We start from the raw sequence: 19,497 nt of genomic DNA, 5'->3' as shown, positions 1-19,497 counted from the left end.
TGCTTATTGAAGTACTCAGTACTCAACAGTTTATTTTCACTTTGTGATTTTTCATGCAGTAGCATAAACTTCCAATGGCAAACACTACATAGCTTTAGAGTCCTTTTTAAAGCACAACAATTGTGAAAATATTTCTGAAAGCCTTACCTTCAAATGTATCTCATTTCCTTTCTTTAGAAAAATACTTTCCAAAATGTTCATTCTAATCAGAGAGTTTCTGTTCCTTGCAAACAAAGGAGATGTCAGAACAACTCCTTCAATGGACACGTTGTCTACTATTCTATCTCTGACAGTGAAGCTGTGAGCCTCACATTTAGTGAAACATTTGCTGATTGCAAGGAAGTTTGAAGGCATGTTGCACTGTCTCTTCTACTTTTTCAGGAACTGTTATAGCTATGCTTGGTGACTTGCGTCACGTCTCAAAATGACTGTCCACACTGTCTTTGGGGGTAAAGATGGGGAGAAAGAGGAAATAGGACAAAAAGAAGAGAGCTGTTCAAACTCAGCATTGGTAGAAGGGAAAAAAAAATTCCAGGTTAGGCGAACAGTATATTTTCAATAAGGCTACCTTTGGAGAAACTTTGGCCATTGGCGCATGTCTCTCTTCCCTTCTGTCACAAGATCCTGCAGTAAAGTGAGTATACATCTAAAACAGTCAATTAGACAGGGAGGAAAGGAAGAAAAGCATGAAATTGACTGGAGAAGGAAAAAAGAGAATAAACCTGAAAATACAGGCTAAAGAAGATAATTCTAGAGGCTGCAAAGAAAGATATAACCCCACATATAATGAACAACTTTGCAATTTAATGGGAATTTTTTTAAATCTCTCACTAGTTAATAACCAATATTAACATTATAACATTTTCTGAATATCTAATCAAAGACCATTGTCCCATTGAATTATGCATAATACAAACCAAAAGTGATACCCGAACATTAGTCCCCAACATCAGGGTTATTCAAAGAGCCTAAATGCTCTTCGAGCATAATCTCCTTAAACTGTTGGTGAAGAGAATAAGACGTTTCAGATCAGCAATTCAGAAAGCCCAAGTGCTGAGGAAGAAACCACCTACAGGTGGTCCATCAAATGCTCAATTCAGGGATATATGTGAATTTCCACTCCTCTTTGGAGTTCAGTCACTTGAATCAAAGCTTTTAAATAGAAATATCTGACTACGGAAAATATAGACCATGACAGCTTCTTCTGAAGACTGAGATCAACTTTCCGTAATGTCCCCTTACATAGTATTACCATTTTTTATATATTTATCTAGGAGTCAGAATACATGCTCAGGAGGTACATGGCTTGGTGGTGACTTGGTTCAGTTCTCTTCAATCCACAAAATTTCAAGTCTACTTTCACTCCCAGCATCATGCCGTGATCAATCCAAGGGCTGTGTTTGTCCAGTAGGCACAGAAGAATGCAAGAGTCAAGGCTTCAAAAGAACTACCAAACAAAAGGTAATCTACCTCCCATCTATTGGAAAGGGCATTCAGTTAGGAGTAAAATGATTTGTACTTAGACTGTCTAAAGTTAAAGCTACAAAAACAAAAGCAATCACTGCAATTACGAGCAGAAAAAAGATCAAACAAACAAAAAAGTCAATAAAACCCTAGTAAGAACACCTCTAACATTCTTTCCAAAGGAGGTCACATACATCTCTTGTGTTTTCTGCTGCACTCACAACTGTTCATTTGGATCATGCCTCTCAAGATTTAGGGTTCTGGGCAGATGCATGACAGCACAGATTTAGACAAAAACAAGTCACTTAATCAAGGGACTCAGATAATTCCTCTCTGTCTTTACCTCCACATTCAGTTGAAAAATTCCTTAGGTGTTCACAGAAGCTGTCTTCAGGGTTAGGCAGCCACTGGACAGCCGGCTTTTTGCGCTGATTTTTTGAAATCAGACTCTACCAGTCATCTGCTAATCAGACTCTATTCAGTCATCTGCTTTGTGCACTGTATTTTGGACCTTATCCTTAACCCCACAGTGGCTGAGATGAAAGAGCAGATACTGCAATTCAACAAAGGAACAAAGCACTGAGTAAAGTTCCCCATAGATCTCCAACTACAGTAAGCAAGGATCACAGTTGAACACTCTAGTTACCCTGGAATAGTTTGAAGGATTAACGGTTTGGGTGAATTTTAAGCAGATTTGAAGCAAGATGAAAACGTTTTCGCAGGTTGCACCTTTCTGTAAGTAGCTTTCTAACTCAGAAGCACTTACATAGTGAAATTGGGGACATTACTCAACATCAGTCATTAGCCTATTTTCTTATATCCTATTGAGCTCTCTGCCTCAGTAACATATCACAAAAGTGATTTTCTAATTTGCATCAGCGTCTCTTTAAACACAGCGTTCCTTACATTGGCTCACACATTTACCATTAAAAAACAGGTGTTTCTGAATCAGTCAGCTATGGATTCACATGAGAAAGTTCCATAACTTTCAAGTCTCATATGAGCAAGCTGTTTAGGATGCACTGTAACATATGAAACTTGTTCATACAGTCTGTCTTTAATAACTAAAGAAAGAAAAAACAAACCACAAAACATCACTGAACACCACAGTGCAACTGCTGAAACATCATTCATTAAAAGCTTTTAACCAAAACAAAAGCAGACAACACAGTAATTTGTTACACCTTAGGACATACAAACTCTAACCTGTGACTTCAAACAGGAAAGGTCATACATGAATCTCAGCTGGAGCTGCTTTCAGAGTAATTGTTGTGGTAATGAGAACAAACATTTTGCCTTTATTTCACAAGCTTAAAGTGCTTAGCCAGGTAAGTGCTAAACATGCCATCAGACAAGCTTTCTTGCTGTCTGTGTTAAAAGAGTACTAACTTAAAACCTGTAAAAATGTAGCACACTTAGTATCATAAAAGAACAAGAGCTCTCAGTGTTCCACTTGCTGGAAACACAAGAAAAAATAGGAAAAAAAAAGGGGGAAAAAATGACACAATGGGAGCGTCAGGAATACCTTTCAAGGATCATCATATGGAACATCAAGCTTAAAACAAATTAAGAACGTACAGATTTATTAATGGCAATTTAGTGACTGCCCCCATAAACGTATTTTAATATATGCTCTGTTATTACTGGCTAATGAAACATCGCACAGTAGAGGAAGAACTGGTCTACTGCTGCTGAAGGGCCATTTGTTTTCTCACCTAAGAGGAAACAATTTTCCATTCTGTGTGGTGACAGGAAAAAGAAAAAAATTATGATCCAAATAAAAACAACCCTGTTAAAACCCAGTAGTTTCCTCAACAAAATTTATATCCAAACATCTGAATGCTGTATACTACAGGCACAGTAGAGTCAATGGTTGACACACAATTACAATTTCTGTGTTATAAAGATTCCTTTTGTCAGATAACACTAGATTAAAGAGTTTGTGAAATCCCATGTAAGCTTGAATGTGTAACTGACTGATTTGTACTGATACAATTTTGCTCTTTTTCTTGTTGTTGCTTTTTTAAAAATAAAGTTAAATGACAGATTATATGTGCTGGACTTTATACAATTTTAGAGCATTGCCTGAAATCTTCATACTGGATGAACAATTGGATGAGCAAAAATCCTCAGACACTATCAAATAAAATATTAAGACTAGATTGTTGTTCTGAATAATAATATTATAATACATTTTAAATATGTGCAAAGGCATATCAGAAGTTCATAAAATATTCATGATATAAGTAGGTTTTAAGTAGAAGTCTGAAGAATGATAAAACATTACTTTTGTGGATTTTTAAAGGTAGTATCTCTCTGTAAGGGGATGGCTAACTAAAATATTTACGCAGTGAAATTTAACCGTTCGGTGGCAGATTATATGTAAATACAGACTAGCTGTAAAATCCATACATGGGGATAACCAGTAAGCATCTTCTCAGGGAAAGCAGACTCTCTAGTTATGACTTCAAAAACAGAATTCAAAAACTAAAAGCTAAAAGAAGACAAACGCAGACTAGAAACGTAAAAGAGCAAATTTGTAACAGTGGCACATTGGTTAAATTGGTTAAACACTAGCATGACTTCCAGATGCAGTGAACTCTCTGACTCCATCATTACATTAGGGTTGGATGACTTTAAAAAAAAAAAGATATCTTCTAACTCAACCAGAACTTACACGTTTTGTGAAGCTGGACAGGGTATTTTATGCAGGAGAAGGAATCAAGTAATATTAATTGTTCCTCTGACCTTAAACTATTAACCTAAAACCTGACAAAATAAATGAAGGGCGCACAAATTAGAAGAGCAGGAGATGAGGTAATAAAACATTGTCTAAATAATGTAAAAATTCAGCTAATACATGTACACTTCCTGTGGAAAATAACTTTTCAGTCTTACCTACGAAGCTGCAATTTAGAAGTATAATGAGCTCATTCCTTAGACATTTCTTACAGTAAAACTGAGTATCTAGGCTATTCTAATAAGGCCTGGGTAGAAGCTTTATAAGTACCTCCTCTAAAAGGTTCCTAAGCCACATGGAATGCTCTCCCCACCCCAAGCATTAAATATCATTGCAAGAGAAAATCACTACTATGAAAAAATGAGAGAGCTGAAGGATATGTAAAGAAAGTTAGAGAAAAAATGAGCATGGAGCAATAGATAACTGTAGAAAGAGGAAGGTAGATTTGATTTGGGTAGTAAGAATACATGTTTTCAACTTCTTTGAAAAATGGAGAGGTTAGGTTTATCGAATTCTGGCTGCTAATGTTAGTAAAGTACACATAAACCTTTGCCTGAACGGTTGTAGCTAAGACGATGTCTAACGCAAAGCACTAACGTCTGATTAAATCAATAGCAATAGGTCAGTAAGAAAAGCAGAGGCACATTTTATTTTCTCTACAGGTTCTAAATATGGACCACTACTCTTTTCTAAATCAAACGATCAGTCTTAAAACAGAAGACGAGGATACTCACGGCATGATCATATAGTACCTCCCCTAATTCTATACAAACTGGACTTGCAATGAAAGGAAACTAATTCAAGGCATATGGATTTTTTAGAATACCTCTAAAACATTATTATAAAAGGATATATTAAAAAAAAAGCACAGGAAATAATATTTCATTCCATAAACCATGGGCTTTCATTTAAGATAAATCTTAAACGAAAATAACAGAAAAGAAATCCTATCTGAATAATTCTTGAAAGAATGAAAGACCTACTAAACTTGGTACTTTAGAAGACTTACTATCTAAAGATATTTTCAAGAACAAATGGGTGAGTCCAAGCAAGTTATGCAAAAATTGTTCTTCATTTCCTATAATAATCATGAGATGTAATGTTTAGCTGTTATAACAGAGAAACTAAGGGATCCATTATGCACACAAGATAGATGAGTAGGAAAAGGAAGTACCCTTTGATTTGTGTTTATATCACTTTTGGTACAGAATGCTGTAATCGCCTACCAACAACACAAAAAGATCTCAGTAGTACGATTATCATTAATGAAATAGATATCAAAACATAACTGTAACTGTCTATTCATCCTCCAAACGTTTTTTTTTACATGGGACCTCAACGTCGTGCCAAGCTACCTTCAAGGCACTGAAGAGTTTTCATCATACACACAATAGTATATTTTATATTATGCTTTACCTTTCTTACTTATCATGCAGGACTTTTGTACTCACTGCAGTATACAATTCTTTACATGAGTGATAAAATATCTTCTATCACAAAAAAAATCACTAAGCTGGTATGATCCCAAACAGGCTAATGATATTAACTTTCAGTAAAGAAGTATGTGCTATTCATATACTTCTACTATTCAACTCAAAAGAAATCTATATTTGCTCTTGCTACCAAGATCTTGACATCACCCTTTACAGAAATATGGATGTAGAGTAACTTTTCTTTTTTTACTGTACATCTTGTTTTCAAATAGATAAGAATGCAAACTTCATAACATCACAAGGGTAAGAAAACCTAAATTAAGTGTGTATTATCTTATTTTAATTCATGCAGGTTTTTTTTATCTAATCAAAATCCTGTTCTGCCAGATAAAAGGCCTTGATTCTTCAATTAAGTTCTCTTCCGCCTCTAGAATTCCATTGCTCTCAGGAGCAATCCCTTTACTTAAACCCATCATAGACAAGAATTTGCAACTATATTAAGCAGCCTATTTGTAATGTACCCACTGAGTCAGAGTGCAACTAGGAAACATAGGATTTCCATACAGCAGCCCTTCAGCACATTGCGCCCACATGCTGGACTTTTATGACAAAGTACTTCATCTTATCTGACATGTATTTTATCTAACAAAGGCAGTTATCAGAGAATAATACATTTTGCAGCAAAAATTATATAACTATCCTAACAAAATGTGGCAAACTGCTTACATAAATGTCAAATATATCAAGAAATCGGCTACTACTGGGAGGAACCACTCAGTCTTTCACACGATTTTTTTCTGTTACACATACAAAAAAAGATCAGAAGTTTTATCAACATATCAACAGCATTGTTTTGTACTACCTTTTGGTTTCACAGTAATCAGCATCTCAAAATGATTAAGAAAGCTTAAAGAAAAAAATGAAAATTTTTTTATTAAAAAAAAATTCTCAAATTCTGACAGACTGCTTCAGTTAAAAGCAGACCAAAAGCAGACCAAGCATATGTATTCAATGGAAGTATCAAACAGAAGGAGAAAACTTCCATGTCCCTGTTATAGACTCTAGTCCTTTCTGCTTACAACAGAGCAAATTGGCTTCAACTCCTCTGTGGAGAAGTTCTGGGAGCACAGTCATAGCAAAAATCATACTGGACTAGTGATCACCCAGATCCCCGCTTTGAGAAGAGACATCCACTTCTTCTCTTTCCCCACTGTTCTCCCACTACTTTCTCCAGTTGCAGATGGAGATAGCAAACGCTATGCTATTTCTCCCATCCTTCTTTATCCCCTTAGAGCTTCCAATGCTACTTAAACTAGTGACAAGATGAGACTGTGAGACAAGGGACAACATCCAGAGGCTGACAGCTACAGACACTGCCTACTGCCTCAATTCCTTACAGCATTTGTATTTGGCAGCAGTAATTGTTGGAGCAGACTGTACAAAAAGAAGGAGCTGCACCAGGGATTTCAGCTAAGTTCCTGCTGCTGCTACCCAAGCACTGCTGCAGCCTTATTCATGTTGTTCTACTTATTAAAGCCAATCTTAGATTTATGCTGCAGTTGACGATTATAACCAGAACAATATGGTATTACATAGTGGTTTTGAGAGTGAGAAGGGAGACTGAGTTGTCTGAAAAATAAAGTATATTCTTAGCTGTGGTATGCGGTTCTCCCCAGCCCTTCACATGACATCTTCAGAAAAGCAGCAAAACTGTTAAAAGTGAAAATTCTCAATTTTCATTTCTCTTTTCTTCCCTCAGTTGAAAAGTCACTTAATCATCACTAATTTGTCTGACATTAGTAGTAACAGAGCCATGGAGCAGCCACAAGCCAGCCTCTCATGCAAGAAGAGGTGGGATCATAGGAAAATTCAGGTTGGAAGGGACTTCAGGAAGTCTCCAGGCCAACCGCCTCCTCAAAGCAGAGTCAGCAATGAGATCTGACCAGGTTGATCAAGGCTTTTCCAGTCGCATCTTGGAAACCTCTGAGGACAGAGACTGCACAGCCTCTCTTTGCAATCTGCCTCTGTGCTTCACTCTCCTCAGAGTGAAAAACCTTTTCCTTATACCCTGAAGCTCTCATTCCAATTGACGCCTGTTGTCTTATCTCCTCCCACCATGCACCACAGTGGCTTTGTCTGCCTGATTACCTTCTCAAAAGTGCTGGGGGGGCTGGAACCTTTCTCATCTCCAGGCTGAACAAATTCAGTTTGCTCAGCTTCTCTGCACGCAGTTGGTGCTTCAGTCGCCTGAGCTAGACAGACTCCACTGTTAGTGTCTGCCGATGGCAGACAAACGCTGCCTCTTACGCGACCTTTGTCTTGCTTCAGAGATTTTCTGTGCTGCCTATTTCCTTCCCTAGTCACTTTTCCCTACTACTACGCTGCCCCATTCTCACTCCAGCCACCTCTTTTTGGCTATACCTCTTCCCCTTCAAGAAGCTTCATGCCATTATACCTTTCCAATCATACAATCCAGGCCCTGTCTTCTTCCAAGCAGCATATCCTTGCCTAGCTGCTGTTGTGCGGCACACCCCATAAGCCATTCTTTTACTTACAATCAATTCAATGCTCTAATTGAATAGTATGATTTAAATTTTTACTTATATTTTGTTCTGAGCTGATTTTGTAAGGTGCTGAACATTCTCATCTAATTCATCAGTGGAATTAAGCACATATTTATCTTTAAACGTACACGTATTTTTTAGCCTCAATGATAAAAGGTCATATAAAAGTTTAAGCATGTAATGCCAATTCATGTGGTATCCTGAAGACTGTGTCAAACTAAACTAAATTTAGGACTCTAGAAGGACCTAAATACCACATATGCTTCTAGGCAGGTGCACTTCTCGGCACACACAGAACTGTTCTAAAAGACATGCTTTTCAGATTTGATTGTGATAAACATCATCACACCTAAATTCTTAGCAACTTAGCATCTCAGCCTGAGCCCAATCAAAATCCAGATATCAGGGCTCAAATTCACAGTTTCAAACCTAAATCCCATTGAATTCACAATGTCATTCCTTCTTTTCAAGCATCAACGTTGTACAAATAATTCAAGATTCCTTGGCTGAGAGAACAGAAGTGAACCTCGTTTTCTTTATGATTGCACAGAGAACTCATTTGGAAGGGATATGTGGTCTCTGCTCCCAGTGTAGCTTCTTAATTTTAAACAGCCACCCAAGTTTCCCTACTTTGAGAGTCAGGCCAAGTCTTTTACTCCCTTCCCCTCTCTTCTATGTAATTATTTTGCCCCATACCCCACTTTCAGTAAAGAGATGGAGGTGTCACTGCTCCTCCTTTCTGACTCCAATTACTTGCAATGTGTAATTTAAGGCATCCTGCCTAGATAGCTAACTTTCACTTCCTTCAAATAAGAGGTCTTTTCAATGTCCCAGAGAAGTGATCCAGCCACTTTTTGTTTTGTGTAAGATGTTTGTTTTTTTTTTTTTAAAAAAGGTATCAAGCTCATCAGCTTTTCGAAAGAAAGAATATGCACATACATTCTTATGAAGGGGTTATGGACTCTGGGTCCTGAGAAAGGTGCATTGTAGATGCTTTACAATTCACCCCTTTCACATTTTTCTATTGGCTAGCTCTAGATGGATGCAAAGCCTCATGTGGGAAATGCTGACTTCAGATAACTTGCTATTCAGCAAGCTGGCTGCTTAAAATCTTTTTCTGAGACTACTGCTATTAACTATTACATAATACTTTGTTCTGAATTCCTACACCTGTAGCCAAGCATTTGAAAACGAGATGCCTGCTTCATTCAAAAAACCCAAGACTAAGATACTCACATACTCAGACAATTGTAGGATTTCAACTTGTATGATATCCATAAACATTTAAGAGTATTTATCTCATATACATACAAAAATTTAACCTGATATTTGCTCTTTTATAGCAGTTTTCAGTATGTAGTTTAAAATAGTTTTATTCTAATGCCAGAACTGACTGAATTTGACAATTGTCTCTGCAATTCATATTTAAAATAGTCAGTGAGAATATTTTATTCATGAGTTCATAAAAAAAAAGATTAGCAAAGGAGTCTTGAAACATCACTGTCACTATGTATTTACCTCCTCCAACTATGAAATTTAAAAACTTTCAAGGTCTTTCTCTCTGTGAAATATTGTGAATAAAATAAATGAAGTGATTTAAGACAATAAGAAATGTCAATCAAAAACATGAAATGGATTCTAATTGATAATCTGCTTATTAGCCATTTTCATTCATATGACAGAATTAGAAAAAAAAGATGTACTGGAGATTCAAGTAGGTAACAGATTTTCATAAATTAAATAGCATTGATTTCTTCATACTTGAGAATATTAAACAAATCTTTTCACTGTGGCTATGAAAAATACCAACCTTCCCCCAAATGTGCAAAAATTAAGGGCCAATTTTAAAGTCTTTTAAAATATCAAGAGTAGAACGATTAAATCGTGTAATTTAAAGCTGAAAAACACCATATGAAATACAGGCTCTCAGAAGACACTATGACCTTTTTTATATTAAACAGTATTTTTCCTGTATATTCTGCTTTCCCATTATACTATCAATATGGCCAGTACAGTAAAAATAAGCAGGAATTTGGAAGTGTACATAAGTTTCTGAAGCTAAATGAAAACCTCTCTGAGTTGAAACTTTTCTTGTTTGGATATAAAGTAAGTGAAGTTGCTCACCAATTCAGTTCCATGACTGTAAGCGCTAGCGCAGAGGAGGAGGTAAGAATATGCAGCAGGAGCAGGCAGGACTATAGCAGCCATAACTGTTGGTAGCTTATACTGTTAGAGAACTATATGTCAAGTCTGCACTGCACATTTTGTGAAACAAAATGTTGAGTTGCTTTTAATTTAGGTTTAACCAGAATCCTAGCCTGGCTCACTGCATAGCCCCACAAATGTTTATATTGTGCAGAGGAAGAATAAACGTCCAGGGGTGAAGACCAAACCTTTCGATTGCACTGCAAGTTTATGCTACCTTCAGTGTTCATCGAATTACTCTATTAGAACTCACTTTCACAACAGGCTTAAATGAATTAAGATGGCGATGTTGCTGAGAAGGGCATTCCCACCCACACAGCCTGCCCTGACAATGTATTCCTGTTAACTTTAATGACTTAGAGCAGATCCAACTACCTGTGCAGCTGCGAGAAACACCAATGTAAATGCAAGAGGGAGGCAGAAACATGCATCAGGGCAGGGAGGAGCGTGGGACAGAGGAGCCTTGCGGCAGCAGGGGCTTTACTTGCCTGCATCCGTAAGACTGCAGTTCAACACTGTGGAACAGTGTTTAAACACGTAGGAGTACTTTTCAGCAGGATCAGCTCAGCATCTCCCAACACTGTATAAATGTATACACGTACACAATAAGGGGTAGCAGTAATAAACAGCCTGAAACAGAAAATAGAGAGGACTACCCTCCAGAGCAGTGACAGTTTAAACTGACGTACAGTGTTCACTGAACTATACTTGCAGATTGTACAAAATTACTATTGTTAAACATACTACTGCTCAATAAACTTTTATCAAAATATGCCTGTAACTTGACATCTGCTTGCCCAAAACTTTTCTGCTTTTTCCAATTGAATTAGCTATTCTAATAAAAAGGTAAAACAATTTTTTGTAAATGCCACTTTCCTATGGACTTAAAACCAATGATTACACACTGTTACTCCTACAATGCAAATAACAAAAAAAGTTTTAGTTATACACTGTGAATGAATATGAACAGAGTATCAAATCCCAAGTTGCAGAATTTAAATGAATCACATTAACTCTGTGGTTAAAATGAAACTCTTCCTATGAGTTATTATCCCTCATTATGTAAAGAAATTCTTCGCAACACACAGTACTGAGATTATTGTGTGAAGGAGGAGTTTAAACATGACAGACTGAGGTCTCAGTCCAATCCAGGAACAGAGGAATGGAAAATCAGGAACAGAGGAACGGAAATTCAAAACTGGAATCCAAATAACCTTTGTTCAGCTTAAAAGCAATTACACTTCTTTTAGGAGATGGGAGGTGTGCTTCTGCACATACCTAAGATTCTTCCAGGTTTGAATAGCTCTGCTGCAGTATTTGTGATCCAGGAACCGAATAATTCTTAGCATCACTCCCCTTATAAATTCAACCAGCAAACATTCTCACTTTACGTCTCACACATAGGCAAGATGTGTGAGACTAACACATTACTAACAGCAATTTCTGACTGCTTTCATGCAACACAGATGGAATAGTGACATTTTCTATATAAGGCCTACTGGTTTAAGTACTAGGCTAGGAAGAAGGTTATCTGAATTCAGTACTCTGTTTGGCCAGAGAAGTTCAATAACATGTTAGGGAAGGGTACTCCAACTTACACAGTAACAGTGTTACTAAAGGAGGACCTGCAGAGGAAAGATAAACTCTACCCTCCCTGATGAAGCCCTGGGTCTGTACAGTGAGGAATTCAAGGTTCATGGAAAAAAGCAAAAAACGAGAACATGGATTTATAGCTTTATGGGCTCAGTACTCACGAGAGAGGTTGTCTTAAGCTCGAATTCAATTCCAGAACCATCAGATCCCATCCTAGCCAGCAAGAGTGGACCTAAAATTCAGAAACCAAAGCTCCCAGGCTCCAGTATGGATGATACATTCACTATACTATATTGGCTACTGACTTTCCTACTGTACCTCGTTCTAGCCCTACGAATCCTTAATTCTTTGCAGCACAGTAATAGAACTTCGGAAGTATAGGTGGAAACTGTTCCTTATACCATCTTTTCTACCTCAGCTACTCTGTAGCTTGCTAGTTAAGAGATTCTTCTAAAAGGCGGGAGATAAAGTCTTGAATTCCCTCCCTACCTTTCCCTAAATAGCAAAATGAATCTTCTCTCTGCAAAAGTGCTTTTACTACTAGATTATTACAGAAAAGATGGGCACTAATACTTATTCTCTCATGGACAGGAGCAGAAGGCCAAAAATAAGCTTTGTTAGGTGTCTGGGAAAAAATAACCAACTGTTTGGAGAGATTCAGAATTGAACAGAGGTATCCTCCTGCTGCCCAGATTCACATACAAACATTTTTCTACTGTGCATACAAGTTTTTAGTTTTTTTCCTAATTCTACCCATGGATTAGATGTGAAGTCTAAGCACCTAACATGGCATTCTTGATTCCACTTTGAAGACTAAACAAATAAGATGTAAATGTCATTCGTACCTAGCTTATTACTGTGGAAGACCTTTATTGAATCTAGTTCTAAATCTACACTGCTAAATACATTTTCAGTTTTGGAAGGAAATAATATATAACCAAATACATTCCTCAGTTCAGGAATAATACTCTTGGTGAATCTTTTATCAAGTAATGTATTTAAATTAATAAATTTTAGATATAACATGCCAAAGCTGAGAAAACTCTTGAATAATACAGAATCACAGAATCACAGAATGGTTGAGGTCGGAAGGGACCTCTGGAGATCATCTAGTCCAACTCCTTTGCTTAAGGAGGGTCACCTACAGCACACTACCCAGGAGTGTGTCCAGATGGCTTTTGAATAACTCCAGGGAAGGAGACTCCACTACCCCTCTGGGCAACCTGGTCCAGTGCTCAGTCACCCTCACAGTGAAGAAGTTTTTCCTCATGTTCAGCTGGAACTTCCTGTGTTTCAGTTTCTGCCTGTTGCCTCTTGTCCTGTCACTGTGCACCACGGAGAAGAGTCTGGCCCCATCCTCTTGACACCCTCCCTTCAGATACTTGTACACATTGATGAGATTGCCTCTCAGTATTCTGCGAGAGTTGCCAGAGGCCTATAATTCTGTACTGACTACTGGCTGGCTACCGGCTACAAAGTTAGACTTGGGAAGACAATTTATCCAGTGACTTCCATGAAAAATGATTTAGTGAGACACTCTTTGCACAAGCAGTATTCTGGAACCTTTACTACAACATTTACAGCCATATAGGCATAATGGTAACCTGTTAGACTCTACGCTAAGAGTTTAAGCCTCACTGTATGCTTCCACCAAATCCATACCTAGTTGTTTGACCTGGAGATGCTGAACATGTTGTTGGCAACACTGTTCCTTGGCAGGCTGTTAACAAAAAGAATTACTATGCCTTAACTATATTAGTTTGCTATGCCTTTAACCCACCAATCAATTCCTAAGCCACCCATGACAACTTCACCTATGATGTCAACCTCTGGGAAGTGACTACTTAAGAAATCTGAAGCTCCATTTCATCAGTTGCTGGAGAAGAGAAAAGGAACTCCCACTTCTGAACAGATATAGAATGGCAGTGAGATATTATTCCTAACTGTACCCTAACTTTTTGAGCACTGACCCCAGGAAAATAATTCCAGTGGCTTCCTGGCCTCACTCAGACCTTTTGCAAGAAACAGCCACGGCATTATGAATCTTCCGGGACCTCTAACAGTTTCACTAGGTCCTAAGCAAGGAGTTATGAACACACTCTGTGGAAAGGGTGAGATGTCTGTTAACATCACCGCTGGCAGGGCACCAGGAGGGAAGGGCTGCAATGGAACAGGCTGCCCAGGGAGGTCACGGAACCTGCCCTTGGAGCTCACGGCTCAGCAAGGCGAATGCGTGGCTGACCTGGTCTAGTGCCAGTGACAGCCCCACTTTAAAAGGCAGGTTGGACTACATGACCTTCAGGGGTCCCTGCCAACTATCATTTCCATGATTCAATGAGCCGCCCAAGAGGCAGCAGATTTGCCCCTTTGCTGATTACAGAGTACCACATAGTTTAACATTCTGTTAATGTTTAGAAAGTTAGAATCCTAGCCATAAGTTAAAACTTTAATTATTTACAAGAAAACTTAAATTCTGATTAAACTGATAGCTTAAGCTATAGTCATCAGCCAAAGCTCTTTTTTTTTAATGAAATACAGAGATTCTTCAATGCTGCTGAAACTCTGCTGATTCTTCTAGACTAGATCAAGTACCTTTGAAGTATCAATGCATGAATGCATATTTGCACTTATTCCTGTGAAGTGAAATTTTGTCTGGAGAAGAGGAAATGTCTTTAAAAATTAATCCTTAAACTTGCTGAAGTGTTACAGTCTATGCCACATAGATCTAGAATTAAAAACAAACAAATCAAACAATCTTTAAGGCAAAACGCCGGTTGTTTTTGCTTTACATTCATTCTACTGAGGTCAAGCATGCTTTAATTTTACTACCACTGAAAAAGAATGTTCATTTATACAATTTCTTTCCATTTGAAGTTTGTTTAAAAACTTTAAAAAAAAATGCTGTTAGAAACAACAAGCCCAGGAAGACTGTAACAGGGTTAACTGTTCAAGCAAAACACAGGAAATCATGTATTTCATAGCAGTTATTACAAGAATATACACAACTGAAAAATCCTGAGAAGACAAAACTTTTCTAACAACTTGAATTGTACTCAGAAGTAAACAAACAAACAAAAAGCTATCTAGGAGTTTTATGTACAGATGTGTGCTCATAACAGCTTGACCACGGTCATGCTGAACATCTGCATTCTGAACTAGCTGAAGCTTTTATTTTTATTCCTAAAATCTAATAGAAGCAGTCAAATAAACCAATATAGAACAACACAAAAGTGCCCAAACCTAGTATTTTCACTTGTATACCTCTAAAATCATTAAAAGTTCAGTCAATTAATGAAAGGAGGTTGCTAGATTTTTATCTTGCTCATTCTAAGAGCTATCACAGAATCAACATTTGTTTCCAACTGAATAGTCTCCTATAGTGTGAAAGGCTTTTATTGTTTTTCAAGCATATTTTAAAAATGAAACATATTTTCCAGGTCCCTGTCATCCTGTGTGACATTCACACCAAATTTATACCACAAAGCAACAGCAGATGAACATGTTTTCATACAACACTACAGTATCACGTGACAGGAGTTTGCTAAACACAGAGTGGCAAGCCTTGCACGCAATTCTACATGCTAGTACTTTAATACAACGTGCACTGCCAATAAAAATCAATATAGAAATACGGTGACACTGAAGCAATGTATTCTGAGGCAAAGCATCAACATTTCCACAGGCACAGGCTGTTACCTTATGATAACACTTCTGTAAAATCTGAAAGTAATTCCAGCAACTGACAAACTCCAAATAAAGTCTTAGCAACCCACACACCTGCCTGTCAGTCTCTGTCCCCAGTTCTGGTTTGCTATGCTTCCTGGGCACGTGCGAGTAAATCAGTTAACACCACCCCTACACTAGCAGCAGACATACCACGGTGTTTTTCATCATGGCTTTGACAGTGAATCCATCGCTGACCTGCTGCTTGCTTTTCTTCACGTGCCCCAGTGGCTCCTGCTGCTGGGGCCGCCTGTCACCTACGGTCTTCGGGGGGCTCGAACCCGCCTTCTCCACTACCATCCCCTCTACCAGCAGCGTCCACGAGGGACAAGAACCAAAACACAGACTGAAAACAGAAAAGCCCAACCCAGTGAGTTAGAAACGCAGCACGTCTGCCTCTGCCCCCCTCCCAACCAAGGGCACGACCCCTCCCTTAGCCCTCCCGCTCCTTCTCTGCCCCTGCCCGGCCTCCTCGCTCGCCCCCTTCTGCACCCCCGGCTCGCCCTCCTCTTCCCCACAGCCCCCGCTCCTCCTTCCCTGGCCCTCCATCGCCACCTGCCCTTCTCGCCCGCCACCCCGGGCCAATTCTCGCCCCTGCCTGCCTGCCCGGCGCCTCCCCCCGGCCAGCGCCTGCCCCTCCTCACCCCTGCGCCACCCGCAAGGGCCCCTCGGCCGGGGTCCGTTGGGGGCGGGGCACTAACCGGTGCCGACGGCCGCACGCGTCCCGCACTCGCGCCCGTCGCTAGGCAACGCGTCAACAACCGGCCGCCTCAACCACCCGGCGGCCGTCACGTGCGCAGGGCAAGCACGAGGCTGACGGAAACCCCCGGCCCCCAGGGCAGGGCCCCGCGGCCCGCGAGGGACGGAGCCATCCAGCGGAAACTAACAGGTATCAACTACAAGGTGTCAAGCAGCGGCGCTGACGTGAGGCGAGCTGAGAGGCGTGAAGACGCCAGAACTACGCTTCCCAGAGGGCCCTGCGCCGGCGCGGGCCGCTCGGGCGGCCCCGCCGCTCGCGCCCGCGGCCGGAGCGAGCGCTGGGGCGGCCGCGTGCGCGCGCCCCCGCGCTCGCGCCCCCGCGCCCGCCGCCGTCATGATAGGTGAGTGAGCGCCTCAGTGAGGGGGAGAGCCCGGATGCAGCTCCTCCCGCCTCTCGGCCGCCGCCGGCGGGGCCGCGGCGGCTCCCCGCAGGCACGTCCGCGCTGCCGGCCTGTCCGCCGGTGGCAGGTGCCCGCTGTCAGCGGCCGCGGGTCGCCCCGGGGCCGGCTGTGGGGGCCGGGGCGGCGCCTGGGCGGCCGCGGGGCTTCGCGGGCCCCGCGCTGCGGCACGTGAGGGCCGCGGGCGGCGGCGGCGGCGGCTCAGCGCGTCCCTGTGGTCCGAGGGGGCCGCGCCGCGCCGCGTCCTGCCCTTGTTCCCGCGAAGGTCACTGCTGACGGCTCCCCCTCCGCGCGCCTCTGTCCATGCGGCTAGGCGAGCTGTGCGTGGTTCACCCACCGCTTCGGCCTTGCTTTCTGCCGTGTCACGGGTTGTCAGCTCGCACGTGGTTGCTCTGGCGCCGCGGTTGCGGGCAGTGGGCTCGGAAAGAAGCAATTTTGTCCTCATGCAGGTTGGGAATTGGGCCGCTCTGGTGGGGCGCTACATCCGCCTGATGTCGGTGCAGTACGTGAATCGGTTGTCTTCCGTGCTCACCGTTTTGTTTTCCCCTGTTACCTGTAAGATGTATCCGTGCTGGGGAGCCCCACAAGTCACGAGATGCGTTTTGTAGTCCTACCTCCCCATCTTGTTTTCACTTTTTCAGTGTGGATTATTTAAAAGTAAAAGCTGTAAGTTGTGGTAGGTGTGTTCTAAAAATTCCTTTCTTCAGGCTGTTCATTTCCTTTCGTTTTCAATGTAGGTGCCATATTTGCTATCTACATACAACCTGATCAAGGTAAAAAGCCTGCGGTCAATTGTGATCAAAGTGATTTGGCTTCTTTAATTTAACATCTGAAAAGTATCTTTTCAACTTGCTCCATGAATCCCATGACTCTTTCTACCAGACATTTTTCTTGGCAAAACATGAATTTGAACATTTGGGTAATGTTTTCTTTAAGCATAAGAGTTAAAATGAAAGTTTAAAGAAGTTTTATATGTGATGTTTTCAATCTATATGAGTAGGTCTGCAAACAGTCTGTTTCTAGCTTTAGGACCTTAATTACTGTTTTTAGTTGTTGTTTGGAGTATTTTTTTCTGATGTAACAGAGGCTGTTTTACATAAAAGGCTTGATTTAAGAAACCGCAGGATATCAGGTATTCCACTGTCTTCCACCTTTCAGTGCTTTGTCCACCTCTGATAGGACGTCTTGGAATAGTACATGACATACATGACTTTACAGAACTATGTTGTTTATTTTTGAATGCATTAACAAATTAACACAATGCTTTCAAAAAAAGCAGTAAGTTATGTGTACATAAGGGATTCCTGTGTGGTTACTGATGCTTCCAGCCCTTTTACTGAAGTCCAAATACGTGATGACTCACACTGCATATAAAGATAGCATTTTTATATGGTTGAGGTATTACAGTTTTATTTTCATTGTGATGGCAACAATATTTGTGAATACTGGTTATGAAATATACTTCCCAATTAGTTTAAAATCTGTAAACGGAGCTTTACCTGATTTGCAGCTATAAAAGCAACATCTTCTTAATTTAGCGAAGAAAATAGCAAAGTAGAAAAATCCAGACCTTTTTATTCTGTCTTTCTCCAAGTGTTTGAGCGTGGTCATGGCTCTTCTATGAACTCTTTCCCCATATGCTATTTTTCAGTATATTTTGCAGAGGAAGGGTTTTTTCTGTATCCCATAACATTCCAGAAGAGGCTATACCACTGATTTATATAACGGGGTTTTAATAGCCTTCAGATGATTGCTTATCCCATTTGTATTACATTCTACTGTCCTATTAGTTTTTGTTGAGTGAACAGAGATTTACAAAGAACTGTGTGCAATGAATTTTTCTCAGGTAGACACTTAGTTGAAAATTTAAAATGTGATGTATTACAAATGTTCAAAATACTTAAAATATCTGGAATAGTTTCTAAAAGTAGTTAGAGAAAGATTTGGTTATAAGTAGATTTCTAAGTAACCACAGCTGCAATGCTAAAATTTTATCTGAAAAGTAAAGATAATGTTTAATTTGTATATACTGATTTTTCAGTAAGAGGCTATTTCTTGAGGCTTTCAAAAATGTATTTTTTTAATCTATATGATATTTGCATTAGAACATGGTAGCATAAGTTAATTCTATAACAGTCCATTTGTGTAGAAAACCCATGGACAAATTCATCTGGAAAGTCTGTGGCAGCAGACACAATTGCACTGAATGCATGAGTGCTACCCAGATTTTAGTTCTTTTGCATGTGTACATATTTAAAAGCAATGAGCAGGGTAAATGCCCAAGGTGTCTCTTGCTTTTATAAAAGCTTTTGAAAGATTATTTGTTCTGTAATGTGTTTCACTTTAGGTCACAAAAAGGATTCCTAAAACTGCCATTTCACTTACATATGTATTATTTTTAAACTTTGCAGTCAATTTGTACTGTGTGCTAATGGGATGTTCAGTGCAGGACTTCAGGAAACTTTTCTATAGAGAAGTTTTACATTTTCTTCCTCTAGAAAAAATTTAATAATTATTTAAAAGCAGGATTTTTTTTTAAGGTAATGCTGAAGATGTTCAAAAGTACGTACTCAGCTAGCTTAGCAGGCTTACTCGTGCTGAAATAAGGAAGTTTGAGT

The 19,497-nt window shown here is 39.9% G+C and overlaps 2 protein-coding genes across 13 annotated transcripts in view; one reads left to right on the top strand and one right to left on the bottom strand.

Moving 5' to 3' along the window:
* PACRG (parkin coregulated) overlaps nt 1–17,668 on the bottom strand; it is a 266,415-nt gene extending 248,747 nt beyond the window's left edge. For 2 of the 11 annotated variants that reach the window (XM_068938919.1, XM_068938922.1), the window contains exons 1-3: nt 14,592–14,689; nt 12,161–12,231; nt 10,895–10,986 (exon numbers count right to left, since the gene is read on the bottom strand). Coding sequence is in view for 8 of the 11 variants with exons in the window: in XM_068938922.1 (XP_068795023.1) it covers nt 10,895–10,900 (6 nt within the window). In the remaining 3 variants the exon portion in view is untranslated. The other 9 variants (XM_068938923.1, XM_068938921.1, XM_009688354.2 and 6 more) reach the window with 8 other exon arrangements.
* PRKN (parkin RBR E3 ubiquitin protein ligase) overlaps nt 16,752–19,497 on the top strand; it is an 802,661-nt gene continuing 799,915 nt past the window's right edge. For both annotated transcript variants that reach the window (XM_068938910.1, XM_068938909.1), the window contains exon 1: nt 16,752–16,822. In XM_068938910.1, coding sequence (XP_068795011.1) covers nt 16,816–16,822 — 7 coding nt within the window. In that variant the 5' untranslated portion in view covers nt 16,752–16,815. The remainder of the gene's footprint in view (nt 16,823–19,497) is intronic.

The sequence above is a fragment of the Struthio camelus genome, chromosome 3 (assembly GCF_040807025.1).
Source record: "Struthio camelus isolate bStrCam1 chromosome 3, bStrCam1.hap1, whole genome shotgun sequence".
Lineage (NCBI taxonomy): Eukaryota > Metazoa > Chordata > Aves > Struthioniformes > Struthionidae > Struthio > Struthio camelus.
Note: the sequence above shows the minus strand (reverse complement) of the source record. Positions and strands in the feature narration are given on the sequence as shown.